At 38.3% G+C, this 26,920-nt stretch overlaps 3 protein-coding genes across 4 annotated transcripts in view; 2 read left to right on the top strand and 1 right to left on the bottom strand.

Moving 5' to 3' along the window:
• DNAH8 (dynein axonemal heavy chain 8) overlaps positions 1–4,401 on the bottom strand; it is a 114,564-nt gene extending 110,163 nt beyond the window's left edge. The window contains exons 1-4 of the mRNA XM_050972390.1: positions 4,216–4,401; positions 3,436–3,570; positions 1,129–1,213; positions 140–288 (exon numbers count right to left, since the gene is read on the bottom strand). Of these exons, the coding sequence (XP_050828347.1) occupies positions 140–288; positions 1,129–1,213; positions 3,436–3,570; positions 4,216–4,401 (555 nt within the window). The remainder of the gene's footprint in view (positions 1–139; positions 289–1,128; positions 1,214–3,435; positions 3,571–4,215) is intronic.
• A 3,376-nt stretch (positions 4,402–7,777) lies between these two features.
• On the top strand, positions 7,778–15,015 carry GLO1 (glyoxalase I). Its single transcript, XM_030236253.2, has 6 exons — positions 7,778–7,898; positions 8,862–8,944; positions 10,108–10,248; positions 11,006–11,073; positions 11,973–12,062; positions 13,829–15,015. Exons 1-6 carry the CDS (start codon positions 7,818–7,820, stop codon positions 13,915–13,917), a joined length of 552 nt encoding a protein of 183 aa, XP_030092113.1. The 5' UTR covers positions 7,778–7,817; the 3' UTR covers positions 13,918–15,015.
• Positions 15,016–16,564: 1,549 nt separating this feature from the next.
• BTBD9 (BTB domain containing 9) overlaps positions 16,565–26,920 on the top strand; it is a 115,501-nt gene continuing 105,145 nt past the window's right edge. The window contains exons 1-5 of one of the 2 annotated variants that reach the window (XM_050971995.1): positions 16,565–16,653; positions 18,546–18,712; positions 23,640–23,850; positions 24,385–24,748; positions 26,356–26,620. In XM_050971995.1, coding sequence (XP_050827952.1) covers positions 18,631–18,712; positions 23,640–23,850; positions 24,385–24,748; positions 26,356–26,620 — 922 coding nt within the window. In that variant the 5' untranslated portion in view covers positions 16,565–16,653; positions 18,546–18,630. Of the gene's footprint in view, positions 16,731–18,545; positions 18,713–23,639; positions 23,851–24,384; positions 24,749–26,355; positions 26,621–26,920 lie in introns of both variants that reach the window. The other variant, XM_030235909.2, reaches the window with a different exon arrangement.

Raw genomic sequence — 26,920 nt, 5'->3', positions numbered from 1 at the left:
ACAGCTATTTGTTGTTTACCCAAGATGGAGAGCAAAAAGTTACCAGTAACTTTATTTATGTGACAACTGTGAGAAAAATAATGAAACAAAAAATAGCTGCTTTTAAAGCTTTTAGTTTTTTAAATAAATGAGAGAGTACCTCATGTATAGTTTTGTCATTTACTGATGTGTCATTCTTATAGCGAATGAAATATAAGCATAGTCCTTGGATTTTTTCTGGTGTCTTCTCCAAATAAAATTGAAAAATTTTACTTCCTTTTTCAACATCTGGAATTACCCGACCACACTCTGAAAAGGAATTTCATACGTATGACTCTTTTTAAAAATGAGGGTATTATAAAATGCTTAAAATCAATATAAGGAAATAAAATTGGACATATAGATAATTTATTTTCTTCTTTTGTCAGAGAACAAACCAGTATAATTTCTAACTTTATTAATCACACTATTAGAAAACTACACCAAATGTATAATGTGTAACTTACAAACCTATTTGGGTGCACTGTAATGCACTGAAAAGGGAATTTGCTCAGGCTCATAGTTCTGAAACAATTTCTTGGTGACTAAGTTACTGTATTTCCATTTATCCTACCAAAAAAGATGTCAGGTCCAAGTGAGAAAAGAGTGATTTCGAGATGGCCTCAGGTCCTCTGTGGATATATTCCTATGCAATTTGATAGCTCAATATAAATAAGTAACAGAACAATATCTGCAGTAATTAGTGAATCATTAGGGATTTCGGACATTACATTCTAATTCTCTACCACGCATGTGAAAAACAAAATATTTCAAATATTTATAATAAATGAAAATTCAGAGAAAGGTTTTATGAAAGTGCTTTTTAATGAACTGTGGGCAAAACTCATGTATGAAAAAGTCACAATCAATTCAGTACTTTGGGATAACACTTTATAGTCTTTTTTCCAGGAATGGCTAAAATTGAAATTTTTTTTTTTCCTAAAAAATTTGACTTGAAGCAAGCATTTAAAATATAAATTCATTCCTCAGAGCAAAAGCTTGCAAAATTCTGAACAAGCAAAAGCTGATTTTATTCTGAGAAATTTCAAACGAAATGAACAATAGAATGCATTGTTACATGTGCCTGTATTAATATTGCTAAACATTTACCTATTCCTCGTGGATCTCCTTCTTGATAAAAAATTTTCAATGATTTCTTTCCTCCCTTGGCAAAAAAGGAATCAAAGGCATCGAACTGTTAAAACAAAGAGTGAATATATGTTACTCAAAATATTTTTATGTGCCTTTAAGAGGTGCAAAACTAATTTGACCATGCTACTGTTTAAAGTTTTGTTGGCACTGTTTATCCCCAGATGTTTATCCCCAGATATTGTGATTAAGATAGGAAGTGTCCAACTGAAGGACTCAGCCACGGTAATGGCTTCCTCCTCACCAAAAAAAATGGTCAGAAGTTTAGCAAGCATGTGTGGAGATGCATCACCTGCTCAGGGACAAAGGATACACTTCTAGTTGTGGTATATTTCTTACGAGCATGTTTTTTTCCCCCTAATAAATATTAAAGCTGAATCAGAACAATGATGGGAAAATAAGTGACACCCAGGTTGACAGAACTTCAAGCCACACTTGTGAGAAGACAACATTGCATGAAAATAAAAGAAGTAAAAGCAAGCCAGCTCTAGAAGTGCATTTGGCTTTTGTTAACAGCATTAGTGAATAACAAGGTTAAAACAGAGTAAAATACATTAAAAAGAGCCACCCCCAAAATAGTGAAAGAAAAAATTGTTAAAGTGTTGAAAGCACAGTGACAAAAAGCAGGAAAAAGTTCACTACCACAGAAGCACTCCAGCTTGTGAGGAAGAGGAGGACAAACAGTAACTTTGGGGCTTGTATGATTCTTCACAGAAGGTAAGATGTGAGCTGTTCCCACAGCTACTGATTCTGCAAAGAATCAATCTGCTGTTTCAAGTCCACGTGGTTCTCACACCCACTGTGTGAATATATACACAGGCTAACACTTTAAAGGGCAAAACATAAGTCATGGATATCAAAGACATGTTTATGAGAATTTATTAAATGACAATTTGGTGAGGGACAATGTTGACACAGCCCAGCAGCCTAAACTGTTTATAAATAAACTAAAACGAGGAGCAGGAAAATATTCAACCACGATAATTTTTCAGATGGTCCTGGTGATAGCCAAAAAAAAAACCCAACCCAACCAAACCCAAACAAAAGTAAACAAACAGAAAAAACCAAACCAAAACCAAATACAAAAAAAACCCTCAAGAACCCAAAATTTCTCTATTTCTCAAGTGTTGGGATTAGTCAAACTTGGTGTAGAACAGCAGTTTCACATAAAATCAGAATGATTTAAAACTATATATCATTTAGCAAATGTAAAAAAGGGACAACACTTAGCACACCTCTATGTTGTATAAGCACAAAAAACTAAACAAATGAGGCTAAGTACATTTTATGATATAAAAATATCAATAAAGAAACAAAACCCAAACAAATTTGGAGTAAGGCTAAATTTGGCTTGTAACTGTAAAACTGAAGTTCTAAGAATTGATTTGTTTTATCAAAGGAGATATTATTTGGCTGAGTTTTAAATGCTAAGTCAAATCTCTCTTAACAGACAAAAATAACATCAATGAGGTGCAACAACAAATAACAAAAATGTAATCAGAGAAGTTGAGTTGTATCTTTTCACAACAGCCATACTGCGCTTTCATAATCTATTAAAAGTACAGTTTAATTGTTTCCTCCTGTTTGTTTAATCACTTTGAAACATCATGAAAGACAACACTAAACACCCAAAAATAATGAAAGCTTTCAGAAGTTCCACAGATTTGAGAGCTATACACTCTGAGCTATACACTCTGCAAACCCATTTAACTCAATCTTTTAAACATCCAAACATAAATAAAGTGCTCAAAACTGAAATTTCTTAGTGGGTCTTTCAAACATTTCCATAGTATTTAAATGGTGCAGGATTAATCTTCCTTCTTATTACTAACAACATGCTAATTTAATGCTCCCGTAAGTTGCATACTTTTGCACAATCTTAGAAATTTCATTGAGAACTTGCGAACTTTTTTGTCTAAAAAACAAAATAATCATAATTAAAACATAATAAAGTCAGTCTAAGATGGATGAAACTGTCTGGAACTGGTAGAGGTGAAAAGAAACCCTTTGATCACAATAACAGCAGTATTTATATTTTCCTTGAGGTAAGAAAGATGAAAAAGCCACAATCAAAAATTTGGGATATTTGCAAATCTGCAGGGAAACTCAGCTGAAAGATTTAGTCAGATGTCCTTGATTGTATGCCTTAGTAATCACATTTTCTGGCAGAAACAATCAAAATGATGGAAAATACTTTCTATCAAAGGGGTAATCTGCTACATATTTTTACTAGTAATTTAAATCAACAGGAATACAGAACAGACTCACCGAAGGGACGTCTAATATCATTTCCTCCACCGTTGCTATGTCTAAGCCTACCCTGGCACTGAGAACTTCAAATATGTATTTATATAAAGCATTAACTTTTGCTCTTCGATCTTCTCTTGCTTTTTCATATTGAATCTAAAACATTAAGCGAGACTTTCAAGTTAAAAATACACAAAGTACTCACAACAATGACCTGCTACTTAGATTGTGACTAATGCTGACATCTACAGTTTTGTATTTACAGCTGCAAAATAACATAATTTTTGAATACCTAAATTTTCAGAGGCTAACAGAAGAACAAATTATTAAGTATTATTATAAGATGTGAAGTCAAATCTGAGGATATGTCAAGGAAAAACAAATATTAAGAATATTACAGTTCGATTTTAAGATTTTTTACGTGACATTAACTGGCTTCCTTGTTCACAATCAAAATTTCAATTTATTAAATTAATACAGAAAGGTTAAAACATCCATTTAAAATAAAGTATATAGGGTGGGTAAATATTTGCAGGAACTAAGCTGAGTGCAGCTTTGCTTCTATGTAAATTATTCAGCTACTATATCCTGCTTCTGACATATATTACTTTAAAATTTTAAAATACTACAAACATGGGGGAAAAAGACTCACTTTCTCCCAGAAATAATTTAGTAAAGGAACTGAGTCTAAACAAAAATAAAATCAATAAATAAAACATTTAAACTAATGATTATAATTTAAAATAATTATTCATATAAACTGAATTTAATGATCTGAGGAAAGAACCAGAAACTTATAACCTTTTTTGCTTTGTGACTTTGCACGCTTGGAACTCCACTAGGGCGGTAAATCTTAGAAAAACTTTGACTTCCAAAAGAACGAGACGAAGAGGAAATGCTCGCTAATCGCTGAGCTGTCAGAGAAGGTCTGGGTACGTCTTCTGCACTGCCTGAACCTCTTTTAGTATTTTTTGGTGCTCCCGCCATTCTAAAATCTGAAATTTGAAAAGAAAAGATTATGTTTTTAACAATCCAAGTAACATTTCAAGTCTACCTTTTGCAGAAGATAGGAGCATCACAAAACTGACTTTCCAGGCACATAAATTTAATAGTCTCATTGAATCCTTTGAGTTCTTAAAATGCCAGACATTATATACATTTTTATGATAGGTTACAAATGTCAAAATGAAGATTGAAACATTTTTTAAAACAATTTTTCATACACGTGCAGTTTGTGGAGTGAATGCCTCTCTATAAAAGAAATATGTTTTAAAATATAAATAATTTCAGTGCATATCTGATTCCTGAGAAATAGAAATGGTTTCAAACACAAATGACTTATTTAAATTTTCGTTTCTAAAATATATACTCAAATTCAGCAACTTAGAAAAGACCAGCTTACACAGAAATTGCTGTTCTGCTCAGTGTACAATAAGAATTAAGATAACTATCAAGAATTCCTTAGTAGTTAATATGAGGCCTAAGGGCAGCCTACCACTGCTGTAACAGCATTATATACTCTCTTAGACATTATTACCTGATTTGGGAAAGAAAAAATCAAAGGTGAGGCTGACATAAAAAGCAACACCTGAAAAGCAACACCTGGTAGTACATTACTAGCTCCTTATTTCAGCCCATGTAATAGGTGACAAATTGGATGATGTTCTATGGTTTTAGATGATGTTCTATGGTTTTAGGCAGGCAATCACCTGCTCTAGAAAGTGTTCATCTCTTTCTTAAAGTAAATGTACCACCAAAAAAACAAATTAGGGAAAGCTAAAAAAAGAAAAAGTGAAATATAAATTAATTATATTTATTTCTTTTTCTTCATGTTTCTATGACTGGCCTGGTCATCTACAAGGTTAGCAGTGATGCTTATCTCCTCGATTATTCCACTCAAGTGGAATAGGTTGAATGCTAATTTCCCTGCCTTTGGTTCGCTTTTAGCTGATTCTTTCCCCTAAAGCACAAGATGCGAGAGGTGGGCTTCTCACAGCTTTCTTTCAAAAACCCACAAAGGCTGCATTCTATCCTGACGTCGTCCCTGGCTCTACAAAATCTATACTCAAGATACCTGGTGGCTCAGGTGAGATTCTCACACTTTTCAAAAACCTGTGTGAGCACCATCTGCCCCGTTATCCTGGCTGGAATGACAAACACGCTTTTATGTCAAAACCTCCTTTCCTTCCCTCCAGGATCCCCCAAACCTTCTCTACAGGAACTGTTCATTCAAGGAAAGTAGGTCTGGCTTCCAGCATGAATCATCTTATGGTTGAAGGAGAATGAGAAAGAAGAAGTGGAGGATTCCCGAGTATTGGGAATGCAGCCTTTCGGCTCTCTTCTGAGAAGCTGAGCTGCCTCAGCCTGCCCGTCAGCTTTGGCAGAGAGATGCGGGCGAAGATCCTCACCCACCTGGCCGGAGCTGTGTCTCCTCGCAGGACGGGCAGCGTAGCGCTCACCGGCGCTTCCCTCAGCGGGCGGAGAGGGCGGTCCAGGGCCCGCCGCGGGCAGACTCCTCCCGGTTCGGCGAAGGGGCCGGGGCCGGTACCGGGAGCCCGTAACCGCTGCGGGCCGGCGGCTCCAACGCCCGCCGGCAGCCGCGGAGCTCAGAGGGCGCTGCCGACGCTCGCCCGCTGCGGCCCCGCGCACGGCCGGCCAAAATTGGAGCCCCAGAATCCGAACCGTCATTCCACCGTAAAGACCTCGTGTGTCTGGGAACCGCTTGCCCGTGCCGTTGGTGTGGGTAAATGCGCCTAGGGAAGTTACTTGAGAAACGCAGACTGAGCTCGGCGCTGCAGAAGTGCTTTGCTCTCCGTTATAAAACGTGTGGAGTTGTAATTTTTTTTCCCCACATAGGGTATTCAATCCTGGTTTTCATTCTGCATTTTTAAGGGAAATATTATCCTTCACTCTTAGGCCTGAAATGATATTTTCATACTAAAGGGCAGTGTGTAACTCCAGAGAGGGAAGAGACAACTGAAAAGGGGACTCATCAATGTGTATAAATATCTAAAGGGAGGGTGGGAGTGGGAGGAGAGTACCAAGAGGATATTTCCAGACTCTTCTCTGGAGAGCCAAGCAACAGGATAAGGGATAAAAGGCAGAAAGTGATGCACAGGAAGTTCCATCAGAATATGAGAAAATTCTTAATGTGAGAGTGACTGAGCCCTAGAACAAATTGCCCAGAGAGGTTGTGGAGTGTCCCTCCCTGGAGATATTCAAAAACCATCTGGACACAATCCATGTATTCTGGGATAACACTACAGAGCAGGGAGGTTGGAACAGATCCACTGTGGTCCCTTCCAATCTGCCCAATTCTGCGATTCTGTGACAAATGCTACTTGAAATCTTTTCCCAGCACCTGGAGACAAAAGCAGAAATCAACCTCTGTCAACACTAAACCAAGGCTGCCATGAGTATGATAATAAGGCAAGGCCAGGATTCCCAAACAGCCTGATACTGCCAGGACTTATGAAAGCAGCACCATTCCAGAGGAGCTGGGTTATCAGCTGAGTCTGCTCTGGCGTGGTACCCTCGCCTCCCGGTGGCAACTGGAGGGATGCATCGTCAGGTCACTGTAGGGGATCCTCACTTTCATGCCACGTTTCAGCTAAGTAATACCACAGTCAGGAAAGCCCTTTCCCTTTAGTCCTTATGTTGTCCTGAACGCAGGCTCGTTACCTGTGCAGCACCATTCACACACTGAGGCAAGATATTTCTACTTTTTATTCTAGTTTGCTCCAAGCAGGGAGCTGGATGGTAACATACAAAATGCTGACTCCCCAGTAATCAAATCTTTACATATTTATGTATTTATAAATTTCAATTAAAAAAGGCATCAGCATTCATTCACAAATTACATAACCTTGCTATTAATTAGTGCTCAACCTCGTATTAGCTAGTTGTGTCTCTTTGCTAGTTGTGTCAACAGGTGCAATTCTTCCTTCCATTTGAGTCTAGGGTCCCTTTTGAGTGGGTGGTCACGATTGCCCTTTGCTGGGATTATAATTTTCCCTCTTACTGCTCAGTTTTGCTGACTTCAGTCTTGGTGGCTTTAGTCCAGACAGCCCATTCATCGCAGGATTGCTTTCTCTTTTCCTTGAAACAGACGATTAACCAAGCAGACGACGTTCACAATGTAGCTGCTTAATCATAACTATGCAGATAAAACTACTGACCAACAGAAACACAAAAATTGAAAAGCTTGATTCAGAGCTTGAGGGGCTCGCTATGAGCTAGGAATGAACTGGCAGACCTTGATCCGATCCCACACCTTCGCAGCACTCCTCGGGCATCCTTGGGACGGAGCCGCGGGCGGCGTGGGGCGCACCGGGGCGCAGCGCCGCCTTCCCGCCTCCTCCTCCTCCCCTTCCTCCTCCTTCTCTCCGCCCTCTTCTCCCGACATGGCGGCCCCTACGGAGCCCAGCGGGCTCACGGACGAGGCAGCCTACGCTGCCTGCTCGGAGCCGGATGCCAGCACCAAGGTGGGGTGGGTGGCGGTGACGGGCGCGCCCCGGGGCTGTGGCACCCGCTCCTTCCCAGTCCCCTCACGGCGCCTCAGCGGGCGGACGTGCGGGGCTCGGGAGCCGGCATGGGGCCGAGCCGAGTCCCGGCGGGGCCGGCTCCGGAGCTGCCTTGGCGGGCTGTCTCTCAGGTAGCCGGGCGGGGTTCGGGGTCGCGGCGAGGGGCGGCCGGGCCGGGCCGGCCCCTGTGAGCCGCTGAACCCCGCGGGGCGCACTCGGCCGGGCCCGCGGCTCTCCTGGCTCTGAGCGAGCGCTCCGGGGCGCTTCTGACAGTCCCTGCCCGGGCAGCACGCAAAAATCCGTCAAAACGCCCCAAACCTTTTTACTTTTTATTAGGAGAACATTGTAGTTGAATTCTTAATTTTTTTTTCCCGTTACCTCTGTCAACCATTATATCACTCACTTTTTATCCACTTGGTCGTTCACAAGCCTCTTGGTATATAGTTACCTTGGAGCTTCAAGAAAATATGCTTACAGAGTGGTAGGCCGGTTTATGCTAACAAGATATAATCAAGCTTGACAGAAGTTCAATACCTGTGCTATGAAATAATAAAAATAATGAGCTCAGGAGTCTAGGCTCAATATTGAATATTCATGTGTCTGTTGCACTTGTGTGTGAAGTTGTTCATGTATGCTGCAGTCCCATAAAATAAATATAAGGATACTCTGTTTTGATGCTTCTGATAATACATATTGAATGATACCACTCATGGGATTGTTTATTTGTTTTAAACATTATGTTACAAGGATGTATTTATTAAACACAAATTTGTATGTATAGAATCAGGACAAAAGGTTTTATTTACACTTTCTTTGTTACTTCTGAGCCTCCTGGTTTTAGAGTAATTACTAACCAGCATCTTTGTTAATACCCGTAATTCAATTCTGGTTGATGTATAAAGTATAAACCTTTTTCCTCCATAGGATTTTATATTTCAGCAGACAATGTTAAGAGTAAAGGATCCTACAAAATCATTGGATTTTTATACAAGGATACTTGGAATGACGTGAGTAGAATTTGTATGCTGTGATAAGTTTGAAGTTTTTTTCTGTTCTTCTGAAAATAATTATTTTTTTGAGTGTAATTATATTAATTGGTCTAACCAACTAAACAATGCTGTCCCATCAGCTGATGCTTAGTTGGATGGTCTGGCAGTAAGCTGTAGATATCTAAGCTGCAAATGAACTAATATTGGCCTCAACTAGAAATTTCTTTTTTTCTTAAATAGGTCATTAATTATCAGGGTACCACTTGCTTACTTCATGTTCTCTGAGCCTGCAGCTAACTGCTAACTTTTATGACTGTGCTTATAATGAGGAGACTTATGGCTGCCACCAATCACATGAGATTAAGTCAATAAAGGGTGAAGACAAAGTCCAGGCTCAGTCTTTGAGCGAGGGCTTTTGGAAGGCAGATGCCATGCAGTAGCTTAACACTTTTATGCTGGGGCTTTTTGTGCATTCTTAGCATTTGAGTTATTTCAAAACAAAATGCTATGTTTTTAAACATCTTGAAATGAGTCCAGACTAAAGTAAAATAAATTACTTCCACTATAGTGAAAATGTGTGAAAATAAAAATAAAATACCTTGTAAAAAAGAAATTAGATTAATTTTGCATGCCCGTTTGTTCCAGTTAAATGCCTACATAAAAAGTATGCTTCATGTATTTTTAATTGATTAAATTCACATCTGAAAGGGATTTTATAATTATAGCTAGCTGTTGAAACTGTAAATGTATTTCATCTAAAGGTATGTTTGCCGTGTTCTTAAACTTTGTCTGGTACCAGTGAGTTCTCTAGAATGAGTAAGATTCAAAGTCAATCTTTTTATTCCTTGGTGAAATTTTAAAGTGGTTAAAGGTTTTCCTGTGAAAACACAGTCAAGTAACAGCATGACAATCTGAAGATCCAAGCCTTTGGTAGTGACTTTTCTATTCAGTTACTGATAGTTTGTTTTTAAACATCTGATTCTTTTAAATTTTGTAGGTTTGTAATGTGTTCTGAGGTATTTTTATTTGATAGTTTAAAATGTAGCTATTTTAGGGTGTGAATTATAGAAGAACAAAAATTCATGAAAATAACTTTCCTATAGGGGAAGCATCTTGATTTATTTGTAAGCTGTCTGACTACCCTTTTAAGTTACTATTTCAAAATAATTATTGCTCTTTAGCCTGCTTCAAAAATTTGACTTTCCTACTATGAAGTTCTCACTCTATTTCCTGGGGTATGAAGATAAAAACGATATCCCGAAAGATAAAGCTGAGAGAACACCCTGGACCTTCTCTAGAAAAGCTACACTTGAACTGACACAGTAAGTATTTATATAAGGAGAGATGACACTTTGGTAACAGTAATTAAACAGTATAAGTGTAAATCCCATTAGATTGAATTAGATTGAAAATTTAATGATTACTGTGGATACATCTTCACTGTTGTACAAACTTAGAATATATCCAAGATTGGATACTTGGAAAGGTTAATCTTCCTCTTTCAGAGGTCTTTCAAACTGCTAGGTGAACATTAATATGAAACAATACTTGGTATATTTTATATGCATGGCATCTGGGCAAGTAATTTAGGGACCTTTCTTTGGATCCCAAATAATGGGTAACTTGCTTTTGGAATCTAATCTAAAGAGGTATTAAGTCAAAACATGTGCTTCCTATAAATAGGTCAATTTGGTTAGTGCTACTAATCATTGTAATTGTGCAGACACAATCTTCCAAATGCTGTCTTACGTAACTGCATGACCTGCTACCCTCACTTGCTGTTCCCCAGTGATGGGTGGTTCAATTGATTTGTGCAGCAAAACCTCCCTAAGCTGAATGAGACAGGAGAATTCCTGAGCCTAAATAAGAGTGAAGGAATGTGAACATGACTGAATCAGTCCCAAGACCATTCCTGGAGCCCATAACTAGGGAAGATCTTTGTAGTTTAATGACTGCAGCCAACAGCTGAAATTCTCTGTATTTTTAGGAGAAACAATTTACCCTCCCCAAGGAAACTGAACGTTTAGGATTAGTTAATTTTAATGCTTTTCTTCAATATATAATAATTACTTCTTACAGCAACTGGGGCACTGAAAATGATGACAGTCAGTCCTACCACAATGGCAATTCAGATCCCCGAGGATTTGGTAGGTCTTTAGTCTTTTGTTTATAGTTTTTAAGTTTTGAAATTAAATGTACTAATTCTTAGAAAGTAGGGAACTTGTCTTTCATCCTTTATCTCTCTTCTTTCAACATGTATACTGTGAAAGATGATGAAAATAAGTGAAGCAATGTGTTTCAGACTAATGAGCCATAGTTATAGTCTTTATCAAGAATCTAATCCTTTGGTGAGCAAACACATGCTAATTGTAACTACTGAGTGAAGAACATCAGTTGTGGTTGTGTATTAGATTATCATGGTGCTTAAACTGATTTAATCTTGGATTTCTGCTGTATAATCCACTAGTTAACGATTTTAAGGTAGGAAGAAAATTCCACTTGTCTGTAGCACTGAGGATATTATTTGTGTAGCTTGATTTGATACTCTGAGTGCTTGAAAGGTCACTGCTTTGAAATAAGTTTTCACACTTGGTCCAGCCACTTGACATTTAAAGCTCCTGAAGTGATTTGTAAGCTCAGTCCTTGCATAGCTCTAGTGTCAGTCTCTACAAAAACAGCATTAATGATAAACTCCATGTGCTGTCAAACAGAGCAAATACAACAAAATCCTGTTATGGAGCTCTGCTTCAAGGAAGAACATGCTAATATAACAGTTTGAAAATCTTGTTTTTTCCTATTCTAAATAAAGTTCTTGTCTGAACAACACAAGATACTTCAACTCTAATGTTCGTATTTAAAAGGCATTGTCAAAAGACAACTGTTTGAAGAAGAATCATATTAATACCCAAAATGCTCTTCCTGGAATTTTTTCTTAAATATAGTCATAGCTTATATGAACTACAGCATGAAATACTAAACTAACTTCTTTAACAGAACACTCAGCAGTATTTATAATGCACTTCACTCTATTTACCTTCTTGCACAGGACACATTGGAATTGCTGTTCCTGATGTCTATAAAGCTTGTAAGAGGTTTGAAGAACTAGGAGTGAAATTTGTGAAGAAACCAGATGATGGTAAGTCTTGATCAGATATGCAAGTAATTTTTTTTCTTTGGTTTTAATATATTCTGTCTATGAGATCTTCCTGGAAAGCTCAGTAATGTGTTGCTAGGAGTTTCCACTGCTTAGAGGTTTCTAGAAGCAGTTACCCCTGTACCACCTTATAGAGTGGGCAAAACTGGCAATAGTTCCGTCCCAGTAACAATAATACATCAGTCTGCTATGTGCCTTCTGTATGCAGCCTGACCTTCAGTAAAATTCACATTCTCTCTTGATGTCATAGTTTACATGTCAGGTATACTGCTGACTGTATACTGTAACTGCCTAGAGTTGTTACAGAATTTACAGTAACATGGATCAGATTCACATGGCATATCTGCTTCGTTCTTGTCTTAGGATAATAAGTCAGAAAACATAGCAGTTCTCACTCATTTAAACTGAGTAATTTTTGACTTTTCTGGCTATTTTCATGTACAGTCCACCTCACACCTACTGTGCAACCTACTAGTTAATATATTTTTAACTGTTCTTTCAGCTTTGGTAGGAATAGCCCCCTTAGTCTGTATCATAATTGGCTTGCATAATGTATAGCACAAATGTCTAGAGAGTATATAAGCAAAGAATGTGTATGTGAAAAAGGAGATTTAAGTGACTTTGATTTTACTCACTGTGTTCTCAGCTGAAGCAAAATAAGAAATATAGCTGAAAACTTAACTTGGTTTCTTGAATTAAGAATAGATTTTGGTATTTCTAGCATTTTAGAGTTTCTGAGCCTTTTTTAATTTATCTGTTTGTTAAATGGTGAGAGGCTTGAAATGAGAGTTGCTGACTTAGTGCAGTGGTAGGAATGAAAGAACATAGAAGTACAAGCTTAGACTATATATGGACAGATTCACAAGAAAGAACTCCTGAAGCAGACAAGGGGTAGGGGCAGAACAAAAACTCTTCTTTAAAATTGAGAAGCAAATTGATGCAGCAAGTGCTAAGGAGGAGGAGAAAGTTTTGGGCTTCACATTGTTTGCAGAGCAGGCTGGGAGATCAAGCATGGGGTTTATTTTCCTGCCTTACTGATCAAACATCTATTTTCTCAGTTGTTTTTGTGACTAGAATATATTAAGAGCTAGGCTGGGTCTGTTACAGTAAATAATTTAATGGAGCAAGTATAACTACAAGTGTATGGTTAACACTTTAAAGATAACATATTAAGCTGTGCTATCCTGATCTACTGTTGAAAACACTTTTGGGGACTCTGTTTTAAGGAATGTTATGTTTTCCATCAGTAAAACTTATAACAGTCCTGTCCTGCATGTCTTTGGTTTATGAAGTGATGCAGAAGTGTACTGTAAACCATGTCTGAGGTAAAAATTTTATGGTAAAATTTCAGTGTAGAGTTGGGAATGATGGGAGATGAACAGGGCATAGGAACATGGGATTTTATACCAGCAAAGCCAGCTCAAGACCAAAACATCCTCAGAGCACAAAAATATTTTTCTGAATTTCAAGGATGAACACTTACAGGGGCATATGCAAAAAATGTCACTCCAAAAGATGGAATTCCAAAGTGACTTTTAACTACAGCTTTATTGAGAGTAGGATTGACAGTTTTGCATACAAAGATCTAATGCCAATTAAAAACTAATCTGGATGTTTTTAGAATTATCCATCTAAATTTGAACTAATTCTCATGCAAAAGAAAAAATATTTTCAAAGTAGTCGTATTTGACATTTAGACCCAGTCATGTAGTCTTAATTTTATCTTTTTTTTTTTTTTTCCCTAATAGGTAAAATGAAAGGACTTGCATTTGTTCAGGATCCTGATGGCTACTGGATTGAAATTTTGAATCCTAACCACATGGTGACTCTCACTTAGTGCTAGTGGAGTATATTGTATAAAAGAGACCCATTTTCAGATTCCTGGAGAAAATCTGTAACAGTGTTTGTAAAATTTGCTTAATAGAGAGGAATCAGTCATGTTCAGAGTCTCCTCCAAAACTGTCCCCTGGGACCTCACTTAGATTCCTTTTCTCTTGTCCTGTGATGCCACTGCAAATTGTTTCCAGTTAGGAATATGCAATCATTTTCTGAAGAGCACTTAAACAGATTCTCCTCTTGAACATAGATTATGTTAATATCTCAGTAAACACTGTTAAAAGATACATGACTAGAAGCTCACTGCATTTCACACTGATTAGATTTAAACTAGCAACAACAACAACTCCTGTGTTACTACAGATGAGCATCAATGAAGAGGCAAAAAGAAATGTCAGTATATTTTTTTTAAGAAATCAAAGGGTCCTGAAGGCTTCATGTCCTATCTCTTATACTAGAAAATAAAATGTCAGGCTAATTTTGACTGGAGTAGTAGCATGCTTATAAAAGTCATAATCTTACTTGCACTATTCCAAGCAAAACTCTTTTAAGGAGCAGCCTTAAGCAGTCTTGCAAAAAGAAATTTTACATAGGGAATAAATCTGTACAGCAGAAAGAATTCAGTCTTTCAGTTCAGCTGCTGACTGCTGACTGATAGCCAAGAGAAGAGCTGTCATAGTTGCTAACTCACAGTGACCCTTGTCTCTTTCAGCACTAGGAAGAACTTGCTCATAATTTTTTTTTCAGGAGAAGCCTGGGGCTAGATTTGGCTTAAATGCTCTGTATATTCTGCCTTAGGAAATGAATGAAAAAGAGTATCTGAAACAACAGTTTCCTACTACTAGACATTTGATCTGCCCTCCCAAAATAAGTGATGGTACACACCTGCAAGCAGCAGGAAAATGGGTAGCATTTCCATGTGTTACACAAAATATAAAACCCTCTGCCTTGTCTTACTCTGGATTGAATAGCACCTAACTTCTTCAGTTACATGGCTACCAAATAATGTGTAGTGTAACCAAAGGCTAACGAGTAGTGTAAATTGCAGTTCACTTCTCATAAAGCATTGGTGAAAACTACAAGAAATTTTAAAGCATGATGATGTGTTGCTTTGCTTATTGTGGAATTCTAGATGACTGAAAGGCTCGCTGTTTTGCTTTGAGGATTCTGTTTTGAATCATTGTACTCAGCAGTGAAATTTCCAGTGGTCTTTTCCTGTGTACTCTTCACAGACCTCACTGGTGCATCTCTCATCTGTCTCCTGAACAGTCTTGGGTACCCAGTCAATTGCCTGGGGCTGGCCAGTGCCAAAGGGAGTTGGTCACCTAAAAACTGGGTGAGGCGTGACTCCAGCTCCTCCTGTCATATGTTGGTCCCAGATGGTAGAAGGACCCTGGAAAGCCCCTATGTGAGCAGAAAAGCCACGCTGTGGAAAGCCAGTGTTCACAAAGGAGACAGAGGAGTCCTGCAAATTTATTCTAATAAAGGGAGAGAGTTCACTGGGGCACACTCCTGTTAAACCCCCCAGACACATGTTGCCCTCTTCCTTTCCCCATTGGCTGAGGTACTAGGAAGGTACAGCCTTCCTGAACTGCCTACCACATATTTCCTCCTTACAAGTCATTTTCCCTCCAAAGTTCAGAATCTCAGGCTTCTGTGTGGACCCATTTGTCTGTTTGAGGAGTCAATTTGTCTGGGCTCTTACTAATTGTCTGGGCTCTAACAAACCTTCAAACCTGCTTGAAGTTGGTAGAGACCTTAGGACCTATTTCAAAGATATTAACACTCATACCCTGCCCATGGAATTGTCTGGAAAGACATTAGCACACATCTTTCCTATCATGTGGCCCAGTGGGTAACTACAGAAGTAGGAGCAGAGTATGCTATAGATTCTCTGCTTAGTAGTCAAAATTTACTCTAAGCATGTTGGCTAATCTTGTAGTGACCCTTGGGTTTTTATATGCTTGAAAAAGTGGAAGACATGATAGATTTTGAAGTAGTAAACTAGTAAAAAATCACTGGCATCCACAAACCTAGTTACATAAGTATCATGAAGTGGGCAAGGTGTGGGTTTGGGTTTTTTTGAGAAAAGTTACTGCTGCTTGTGATACTGAGAACTAATTTAAGCCAGTATTCACAGATAGGAAATCCAAGAAAAACTAATAAAGAAAAAAACTTAATGATAACTTGCAAGGTTTTAAAAATATTTTAGACGTAGAAAAACTTCTGAAATTTTTTCATGTTCTCACTGATTACAGGCCACTATTTTTGCTTCTTCCAAGGAAGGCTTCTTTTCTTCTAAATAAAGCATGGAATTAAATACCATGTAGTGCTTTGCCTCTCGGAGGGCTTAAATTTAGCTTCATGCAGTGCAACAGAAGTCACTCTCATGGTTGCATAGCGACAGGCCCACATTCCCCATTCCCGCTGGGAGAAGCTCTCCCGACGCAGGAAAGCAGGACATGCACCGGAGGGCAGGAGCTACGCAGGCCGCTACCAAGGAAACAGGGCTTTTGAACGCAGCCAAGGAGCAGCGGACAGGCGGCGGGGAAGGTTAAACACCACTCGCTATTTCGCAGTCCCCGCTGTCCGGCCGCGCCTCTGTGTCCCGCCTGCCGCGCTCCAGGGGCGGAGCAGGAAGCGGGGCGGCGGCGGCGGCGGCGGCGGCGGCGGCGGCGGCGGCGCTCCCGTGGCGCGGCGGGACCCACTTGCGTCACACGCAGGCCGCTGCTACCCGGTGACGTTAGCGCGCCGCCGGGTGACGTATGAACGGCGGCGGGGCGGGGGGAGGAGGCCTCGGTGGCGGCGGGGCCGGTGAGTCCCGCGGGCGGGAGGGGCGCGGCGGCAGCGACCCGGAGGCCGAGCGGGGTCCCGAGGCTGCCCGGGGTCCCGAGGTGCTGCCGTCGGCGGCTCCCGCCGGGCGCGGGCAGGGCGGGCCGGGGGAGCGCCGCCGGCCGGGGAAGGCGCCGGGCGCGTTTGGCGGGGAAGCGATTTCACCTGAAGTGTCTTGTTGTGGAGGCGAGGGAGGGGGCGGCCGAGCGGGCTGGGGTCGCTTCCCCTGGCGCCTCCCGAGCTGCGGGTCGGTGGCGGCCCGGGCTACTCCGGGCGCGACCTTGGGCGCATCGCCGGCTCCGGCCGCTGGCTCTGGTCGCGCCCGCCTCACCTGCCGCCCCCTCGTCCTGCCCCTGGCTGGCTTCTTAAGGCCCTGCTGTCGCCTTCTAAGTCTAATTTTATTTCTTAAAAAGTATAAGTTTCGTATTTTGACGGTCTCGTGGTACTCAATGTTTTCCCTGGTGCTTTGGTGTCGTAGTAGTTTTACCACTCTGCAAGTTACGCACTACTGTGATTCATTGAAATTACTCTTAGCTTAGAAGACATATTATCAGACTTAAACAAAACTAACTTGTTAATTTGTTAGCAATCTGCCGGTGATCTCGCTTGCCGAACAATGCTTTTTGCTCATATTTTTTAAGTGTAGCACACAGACCTTCTTAAAGTCTTGTGCTGGAATAATTTTTTATGCGTTATAGGATTTAATTTGAGCCTACTCGCAGAACAGATGTATTTGATGTGTCCTCTGTTACAAATCTAAATCAGGTGCTAGAACTGTTCCGTGGAGATGTTTACTCAAATTTAACAAAAAAAGACCCCAAGAATTTTCATGAATGGCTTTTGAATGTGTTATGATAACACAGGCCAACTTGATAACATGCTTTACTTAAAGGAAAGATAGTTACGTGTTACATTTTGATCCTCGAAAACCAGGAGACTTTCTTTGTAAAAGAAATGGATTTGATTTGCAGGATTGAGGTGTGATTACTTTCTAGCTCATGAGACTACTTAAGAATATTTTTTTCTGCCTTCTCCTCCTTTGTTCTCTTAAACATATCCCATAAAGAAAACTAGAGTGACTCTTATGAGAGAATTCATAGATCAAGATATCATCTGTTTAGCAAATTAAATACAGTTTATTTTTCCTCCTGGAAGGTTTGATGGGAAGGTTAACAGTAATTTGTAATTGTTGAGAGAGACTCATTATGTTGGTTATGTATTTAAGCATGTCAAGCTTCTATATTTCTCCATTTCCTGACCTTACAGTTTTGTTTTGGTTTCCTGTTTAAAAAAAGGCTTGTGCAATAGAAAGGTCAGCAACTGCCATAAGTTTTGTAAAAAAAACCAACCAAAAGACCCGAGAGAAACCCCCAAAACCTTAGGCAAGAACTCTTGGAGAATTTTGACTGTGTAGGGAATAAAGCATGAGTGAAACAGTTTGTATAGACCTGGTTTAATTAGGACACCCATCTGGGAAAATGGTGTTTTCAGGGACATTAATGCTGTAGCAGAAATGTCAGGATAGAAAATTTTTGGCTTATAATGAATATGGCAATGTGCTACTGTCTTCTGTGATGGTCAAGAATATTAACAGTCAAAATAAAGTTATGATGACTCAGAATAGTGATACTGTTCCTGTATTCTAATGTTTTTAGAAATTGTCCCGTTAAATTGAAGGCTTTTTAAATAATTGATTTCTGCAAGGATTTAAATTGAGAAATACACGTCTCTCTAACTTTCATTATTAGGCTTTGTGATCGTGGTTTCTGATGGTGTGTATTTCATGCATTGTTCCAGGAAATGCTCCAGTTGTTGCTGTGCAGCTGGATGTTGCTGAATAACGTTTCTGTGAGCTTGCTGTTGAATCTGTCTGTTGTTCAGAATGGCGAAGAACCCTAATTTCCCGGAAGCGGGGAATCTGCCTACGGGCTACGCGCACTGTAGGTCTTCAGACAGCTTCACTGGTGAGTGGACCCCATGTGTTTTCTTGAGATTTGAATGGTTTTGTTGTATGCCATTTTAACCAGGTTGATTTTATATATGTGTTAATAAATAATCTGCACTAAGTATATTGTTCTTTGTACTTTGCTAAACTTATTCCTTCTCTTCTGTGACAGGAAAGCATCTGAGGGGAATGTAAAATGTTAGCACTTAAGTGACAGGAATGTGTTTGCAGATGAGCAGGGCATAACTTCCCATATGCTTTGAGTCAAAACATTTTTTGGTACTAAATTGCTGTTTAGAATGTTGTGATTGGATGGTGTGGTTAGTTTCCATTAATGTTACCATCTGCTTTCCTTTGAATTCTTTCACAACAGAAGGGTTGGAGATGAGGCTTAGGAGTACTGTGAACTGTGCTATTTGAGCTTTCAAATTGTGTATTTATAAAATCATATGGGTTGATTATGTTGTATGTGGTTTTGGCTACAAAGTATCAAAACTTGTTTGCTTGGGGTTGTTTTGGTTTTTTTTTTTTTTTTTGTCCTGTTACAATTTTCACTCAGGTTCAACTTTGGTTGAACCAACCATTGTTACTTAGAAGTACAAAGTAGCTAGGGTTCTGCCAGAACTGAAGTATTTTTACTCTGAATGTTGAAGTATATACTGAAAATTTCTGTTTCCTGAGATGTATTTATGTAAAGACTTATGTGTATCTGTTGAAAATATAAAAACCAAATGATTTGAACCAGAGGTATGTTTGTACAGTAGTGTTACTGTTACATCTGTCGTGGTCTGGGAGTCTCTGGTAATAGAAATTGAAACTAAAGTAATACTTTACTGGAATTTATTTACACTCTATGAAGTAATTATGAAGTAATGAATTACAAAAAATTTAAATACTACTCAAGCACCATCCAATCAACTGAGAACTAATTTTTAGATAAAAGAGCAGTGTAAAAGAATGATTGCATTTGAGAAAATTGTGTAATTCTGATAAAAGTATTAGCTTTGCTAGGTACAAACTAAAGGATGTAGGAATTAGTTGTTTTAAGAGTGTGAAATTATTTGCTCAGCATTTATAAGCTGGACTTATTTAATGAAAAAATTAATTCTAGCAATAGTCTGCTTACTTGCACTTATTTCTAAAGTTTTGATAAAGCTATCCATTATGTGAGCATTCTTTACTCATGTTATATAAAATTTTTCTTCAAATAATTAATAAATAATTTCTTATAGTCAATTTTCTACACCTGGTGGAAAAACAACACTTCCATGTTTCATTGAAGCAGTACTGCTTTTCAGAGGATTCTTCAATGTTAGCCTAAATGAGGGTGGGAAGAGACTGAATGCTGATCTTTCATTGCAACTGAGAGTTGTTCAGGAAGGATGTCATTGCTGTTGTTGCTGAATTTCCTAGATCATGTTTTTGTATCTCATAATATGTTACAGATTACCTACTGAGTAGAAATACAGAAAGCATGGAGGGGATTGTTGTTTCTCCAGGCACAGCACACATTATGTAGTATTGCATACTGCCTTATGTCCTAAATACTAGGCTGCATTTTTCACATGCTCACTGTTGAAGATGGCCACCAAATAGCATGTCTCAGTGAGGTCAGAGAAGTGGTTTGTAGGTCTTAGGACTTAACAAATGCTTTATTAAATTGTTGCAGTTCTAATGGTGCCTCAGAATCACTGAGAAGACTGTTTTGTTTGTTTATTTCTGTGTCATGACCAAAGCTGCAGCAGCTGACTCCTGAAGTAGTTAATTAGCTCTGAATACCTCCTGGAAATAGGTTGCAGTGCTGGCAACAGGCTTACAAATGGCATGTTCTTTGACTGCCAGGAAGAGTAAACATCTGTATTCTCTGAAAAGGTTATGTTGTTTGATGGCAGAAGATGCCAGAGGGAGCTTCAGGAAGGGTTCTGCGCAAATTCTTAGCACCATCCATCTTATTTTAAATCATAAATAGTACTTGTGAATAACAACTAGAAAAAGACATGTTTAGCAGTACAGGGAAGTTGTGAGCTCATAGCAATTTGGCACAACTAAAGAGGTTATTAAGTTTTACTTCCTCAAACAAGAAATTTACAGATCGCTTAAAGGGTTGCCTGAGTTTGTAGCATTAATTAATCCAGCCTAGGAAGATTTGAGGTCATGTATTATTTGGCTCTACATTTTGGAGGCAGGACTGTCTCACTGGTCTGCTTCATATGAAAAATCTATAATACAGAAAAAACTTGTGTTGGAAATCTGTACTAGTAGACAATAGATGAGTTGGCATGTTTCTTCAATATAGTGGTGGTACTCATAGCACAAAGAAGAGGTATTAACATGGTTTTGTAAAGGTGACAGTGCCCAGCACTTTGGGTCATTCAAACATTTGAAAGGCCTCCTCAGCTTGTAGCCATCATTTGAGTCCTGTATTTCCTGCGCTCAGCAGGTTTGTGTTTGAAACTGATGGCTGGAGTAGTACATGGAACCAGCAATTTGGAGAGCATTACACATCAGAAGAAATTTGCCTTGCGGCTTACACACAGGCCGATATCTAAATTTCTACTTTCATTTCTTGCTGTTCAGCATCTTGAAGTTCATAAGGACTGGGCATCCTCAGATCACTAGCAACTGTCCCCGCTTCAGACTTTGCCCTCTTATATACACTGATACTTGTTTAGACAGAGATTTATGTACTCTTGAGAGGGAAGTGTGCTTTTGATTTTATTTGTTTATTTAACCTTAAATAGAAACAATTTCCCTTGAGCTTTTTGCCCTATTGGCACATGACAACATTCACAGTTACTGAAAGCAAAGTTAATGTGCAGCTGGTGGCATTCCCTTGTCTTCACTGCTTTTACGGTCTCTCAGTTTTATTCAGACAGTACTTGTTCTTCTATTTTCAAGACAAGAGTGGATTCAGGAAACAAAGTAGTGTAGAATATAGTAAAAAAGTTGAAATAAAATGGATTGTAAAATTAAAATGTGCCAATATTTATACATGGATGAAGTATCATAAATCAGCTTCCTGAATCAACAAATGTTTAAACTAGCAGAAGAGAGATTATACAGAGTTCCTTGATGATGTGTATTGTGTAATTCACATGTAGTTGGTTTGCCTGACTATTGCAAATGAAGATCAACAACAGCAATTATGGGTGTGGTATGGAAGTCTTCAAGGAGTACCCAGACCTGAGATTGCAGCTGAGTAACAAATAACATATTTTTGCATACTCCCTTAGTGTAATGAGAAGTTTTATATTTCGAGGACATTTGAATTTTACCGTTGTCTATAAAGTCTCAAACAATTATGTTGTGGTAAGTGGTATTGCTGGTGCAAACAGATGTTGCTGTGGGCTGATGTAATCAGCTTAATCTTGCTTGTTAGAAAGTAAGTCTCACCGGAAGTGTATGTAGAATCAATCTAAATTGTCTTAACTAGTTGTAAGTTAACCAATGCAAGTGGAAGAAATAGTCTGTTATGATGAAAACCTGAAAATTAATTTGCTTTCATGTTAGGATAGAAGAATGACTACAATGTTCTGTGTTCCCATAATTAGGCTGCCTTCAGTATATTGGCCAGTGTTGCTGGTTCTGTGCTGTAGTGGCTACATAGGCACACAGCTTCGAATTCAAGTAGCAGAGACAGCCAGTGGAAACCTGGGAGTTTGTTCCCATTTGTGTTGTGATCTATGATTGATTTAGTACGCTGTATTTTTTTTTTAATTTTATTTTCTATTTCTATAACTTTTTGTTTAGTTTCTTTTGAGATTCTTTGGTATTGTGTTTCCACAGTATCTTGATTTTGGATAAAGCATTTCCATGTGTTCAAGTGCAAATAATAATTAACCCCAAGTGCATCTGTTTGGGGTTTTTTTTACATATTTTGTCCTAGTATTTTTATACTAGAATCTCCAAGTGTATATGTGTCATGAATATTTGACTTGAAAGATTCATGTGTTAGGTGTGTGTAAGGTACGGCCTCATCATTTCCTTGGTTCATGTGGTACACCACCTTTCTTCAGCACTGGATATCTGCCCGTTTTGCAAAGTGTCTAGTAACTGGAGCAAGGAATATACCTCTGAAGAAGGTCATTATCTGAAACAACCAACCTCTTTTTAAAGAAAAGTAAACCACAGTGTCACAGTAGAAGCCAATATAAGATCTAAATCCACTTTTGGATGCCCTTGCCATTGAGACAACAGAAAGTCTCTCTTGCCAAAATAAACCAAAACCATAAAAAGCTAAAACCTGTTGTGAATAAAAAAGCAACCAAAGAATTCTATAGAAGATATGAATAATGCATTTATCTATATTAGTGGGCAATCTCCTAATTTTGTGACTGAGATAGGTATTTGTGGGGGGGGGGAACAAGAAGTCATCAAGAAAACTGAGTGTCAAGAATAAGAAAATTAAAATTGTACATTGTAAAGCTTTTCTCTCTGACAGACTTTGTTATTTATTGAAAGTTTTCTTGATTGTTTATTTTTTCCCAATTCTGAAAAGCTGAATAGAAACCTGCAAAAACAGTTTTTGCTTTTCACTGGTTCTAGTACAGGCAGGAGAGTTAAGACTAAGCTTAATTGGTTACCTTGCTTATTTCTATTTTGTGTCTGTGCATTTTAAGTCAGACAAAAATTGCTTTCTAATGGTAACATGATGTAAAATAGTTTAATTTTTAATTCCCTTTGTTGAAAACTTTTTCTTTTAAGTAAATGGGTTGACTGAATAACAAGCTGATAATTCTCTGAAGTACTTAGCAAGAATTGTTGGTGCCAGCTGTGTTGAGTCTGGTTGAAAATGAACTTTCATTGAAAACCTCAGTTTAAGTTTTCTTGTAATATATAATTACTTAGATTAGTCACTTTTTTATTTTGTTTTGTTTTTGCGGTTATGCTTGCTATTCTTAATATTTTTGCCTTGTATAATACTGCTTGCTTTCTTTGTCCTTTAGGCTACCAGTATCACCATCCCTCCAAGATGAGTAACAGCCACCCGCTTCGTCCGTACACGGCTGTGGGGGAGATTGACCACGTCCACATTCTGTCAGAGCACATTGGTGCTCTAATGAATGGGGAGGAATACAGTGACGTTACCTTTATTGTGGAAAAGAAGCGTTTTCCGGCACACAGAGTGATCCTGGCAGCTAGATGCCATTATTTCAGGTGAAGTAAGGCTTTTTGTCAGGCTCACAGGAAGTTTTTGTGCAGATGAGATAAACATTATTTCCCTGTGAACTTTTCAGGGTGTAATCATCTGTCCATTGAGTGTGACCTTTTCTGTGTGAATGTTTTTTGGCACATCAAATCATTGTGTTCAAACAGAAAAAGATAAATACCATGTCACAGTGTTATTCTTTTGACCTTCATTAAATTGGATTTTGAAGGTAGTTTCACAGATTCAAGAGTAAGAGAACTTGAGAGCAGGAAAGTACTACTGCAAAGCTGTTTTGATTTCTCAGAGTATAAATGGTATGTTTCTGTGGAATATAGTCAGATAGCAAGTTTGATTTGGATGAATTGGAATTGAGAAGAGGTTTGGCTGACACAGACTAGAATACATATTTTAAAACTAGGAATAATACTAATCCAACTTTTTTTTTAAGAGCTGGAAATTTTTCAATAGAAATGCATTTAATATCCCAGTGAATTTTGCCAGAGGGATAAGCTACTAACTAAACTAAACTCTCTTCCTTATAGAGCATTATTGTATGGAGGAATGAGAGAATCTCAGCCTGAAGCAGAAATTCCTCTTCAGGACACCACTGCAGAAGCATTTACCATGCTGTTGAAATACATTTACACTGGTCGTGCTACGCTACGAGATGAGAAAGAAGAGGTTCTTCTTGACTTCTTAAGCCTAGCACATAAATATGGATTCCCAGAACTGGAGGATTCCACATCTGAGTATCTTTGCACAATACTTAATATTCAGAATGTCTGTATGACTTTTGATGTTGCCAGTCTTTATTCTCTTCCCAAATTAACTTTTATGTGCTGTATGTTCATGGATAGAAATGCCCAAGAGGTGCTCTCCAGTGAAGGCTTCCTGTCACTTTCTAAGGTATATCTTTAGTTTGTTCTTCTTTTCCCCAAGACTGCTAATTTTAATGATAATACAGTTTTGTGATGAAATAATAATGGGGGCACCAATTAAAAACTTGTGTTAGCTCATAGTTATATTATGCTTGTGGACGTGTGCCAGTCAGAAATGCTCAGGATAAGCTGAACTGGAAATTTTGCCAATCTGTTCTGAATTTTTTAGGTATTGACCAGTCAATATAGTTTAATATAGTATATCTAATGGAGTGTTCTAAAATATGGCAGCAGGCAATCTAATTTTAATTTGTCTTACTTCATCTGTTCCTGGTATAATATGATTTGGCTTCTGAATGCTGCCGAGGGGAAGTCAAATATAGACTTGAATATGACAGGGCATGCTTTGTTCTATTAATTCCTTGATACAGGCTTCATCAGTGATGGGTGATTTTCTGCTGGGTGAACTGAAGCATTCTGGAGATTACTGTGATTTATATTGCTGATTGTCACCATGTTCTGAACTTGCAGAATATGGTGGTTTGGGTTTTTGTGTTTTTTTTTTTTTTTTGTTTTTTTTTGTTTTTTTGTTTTTTTTTTTTTTTGTTAGATGCATAAATATTTGTGACTGAGTCAGGCTGTTCTACAAAGTTGAAATTTTGCATTTACTCAATAGTGAGAGTGTTTTCAAGTAGTGTTCAAATGAAGCAGCAGAACACCTTTAGTGAATGATGCTTTAATTGGGGCTTTTTAGAGTGTTTTTTTCTTAGGGGAAGAGCTGTGAAGGGTCTGTTCCTTGAATGAGTATATGACACTGCTTTAAATTACTCATTGTATAAGGAAAAAAAAGTTTTTTTCTCTCTCTCTCTCTCTGTACTTTGTCATATGCAGTTTGTTAAAGCTGAGTTCTGAGTGTATTATCAATAAAGAAATGAGCAAACATAATTCATCAGGAAGTGTACACTTTGAGGTCTTTGACATAGCCAGTCCTGGTATATAGAAGAGATCTTTCCATTTTCTAGGCAAACTCCTGATTATTCTGCTAGCTAAGTGAAAATCAAAAAGCTGTTAAATTATTTGTGTTCTCATTTTGCAGTCAGTGGGTTTTCTACATGAATAAGAGCCAGTGGAGTTTTTACCTGGTGATTCTTAGTTGGTACTGAAAGAGAGAGAAGGATTGTGACAGGACAGAAATCCCAAGTAGTTAGAAATGGTTAAAAAAAGTGGTTTCAAGCAACACTTTTTTTTCTCCTCGGTGGTCTTGTAGCAACTTCAATTTAAAGGAATATTTTGAACTATACTCTCAAGTCCCCAAATATCTTACAATATTCCAAAGTAAATTTGAACTACTGAATGGTATTATATTGATTTGATTCGTTCTCTACATTTCCAATTTTTCTAGTGATTTTGTTATATTGCCTATTATTTTGGTCATGGATTCCGTAATTCTTGCATAACTAAATCAACCTACAATTTCAGGGAGTCACCTCTTTAGAGATTATTTTAAATAGCTATATTTATAATAGCTATTAATTTTTGCCTTATGTGAATTTCCCTTGATGAAAAAAAATAAAATTCAACTTAATTTCTGTTTATTTAGGGGGTATATTTTTTGTTCTTATTTCTCTTTTCCAGGCTGCCCTTCTAAGTATTGTACTGAGAGACTCATTTGCAGCTCCTGAAAAGGATATTTTCCAAGCTTTGATGAACTGGTGTAAACATAACCCCAAGGAAAACCATGCTGAAATCATGCAAGCAGTACGTTTGCCACTAATGAGTCTGACAGAACTACTGAATGTTGTAAGACCTTCTGGATTGTTGTCACCTGATGCCATCCTAGATGCCATTAAGATTCGTTCTGAGAGTCGGGACATGGACCTCAACTACAGGGGCATGTTAAGTAAGCATCAGGTTTTTGTTTATTTGCTTCTCATTTAGTGACTGTGGTTGTCTGGAGGATATGGTTAATTTGTGCTTTGAGTTTTCATCTATTACTGTGTGTTAGAAAAGGTTTGCAGTATGAAACATCTTGTTATGTAACTTCTCATGCCATTTTTATTTCTCGATATTAGTCTATTTTCTTGCTTTGTATCTTAGATATTGCTCAAATATCAATGTAATACCATTTTTCTAGAGGAAATGGTAATTTAATGGAAAAAGTTTTCCAAAATCATTGAAAATAAAAATTAATTGACTGTGA

The sequence above is a fragment of the Serinus canaria genome, chromosome 3 (genome assembly GCF_022539315.1).
Source record: "Serinus canaria isolate serCan28SL12 chromosome 3, serCan2020, whole genome shotgun sequence".
Lineage (NCBI taxonomy): Eukaryota > Metazoa > Chordata > Aves > Passeriformes > Fringillidae > Serinus > Serinus canaria.
This window is presented reverse-complemented; position numbering and strand designations above follow the sequence as displayed.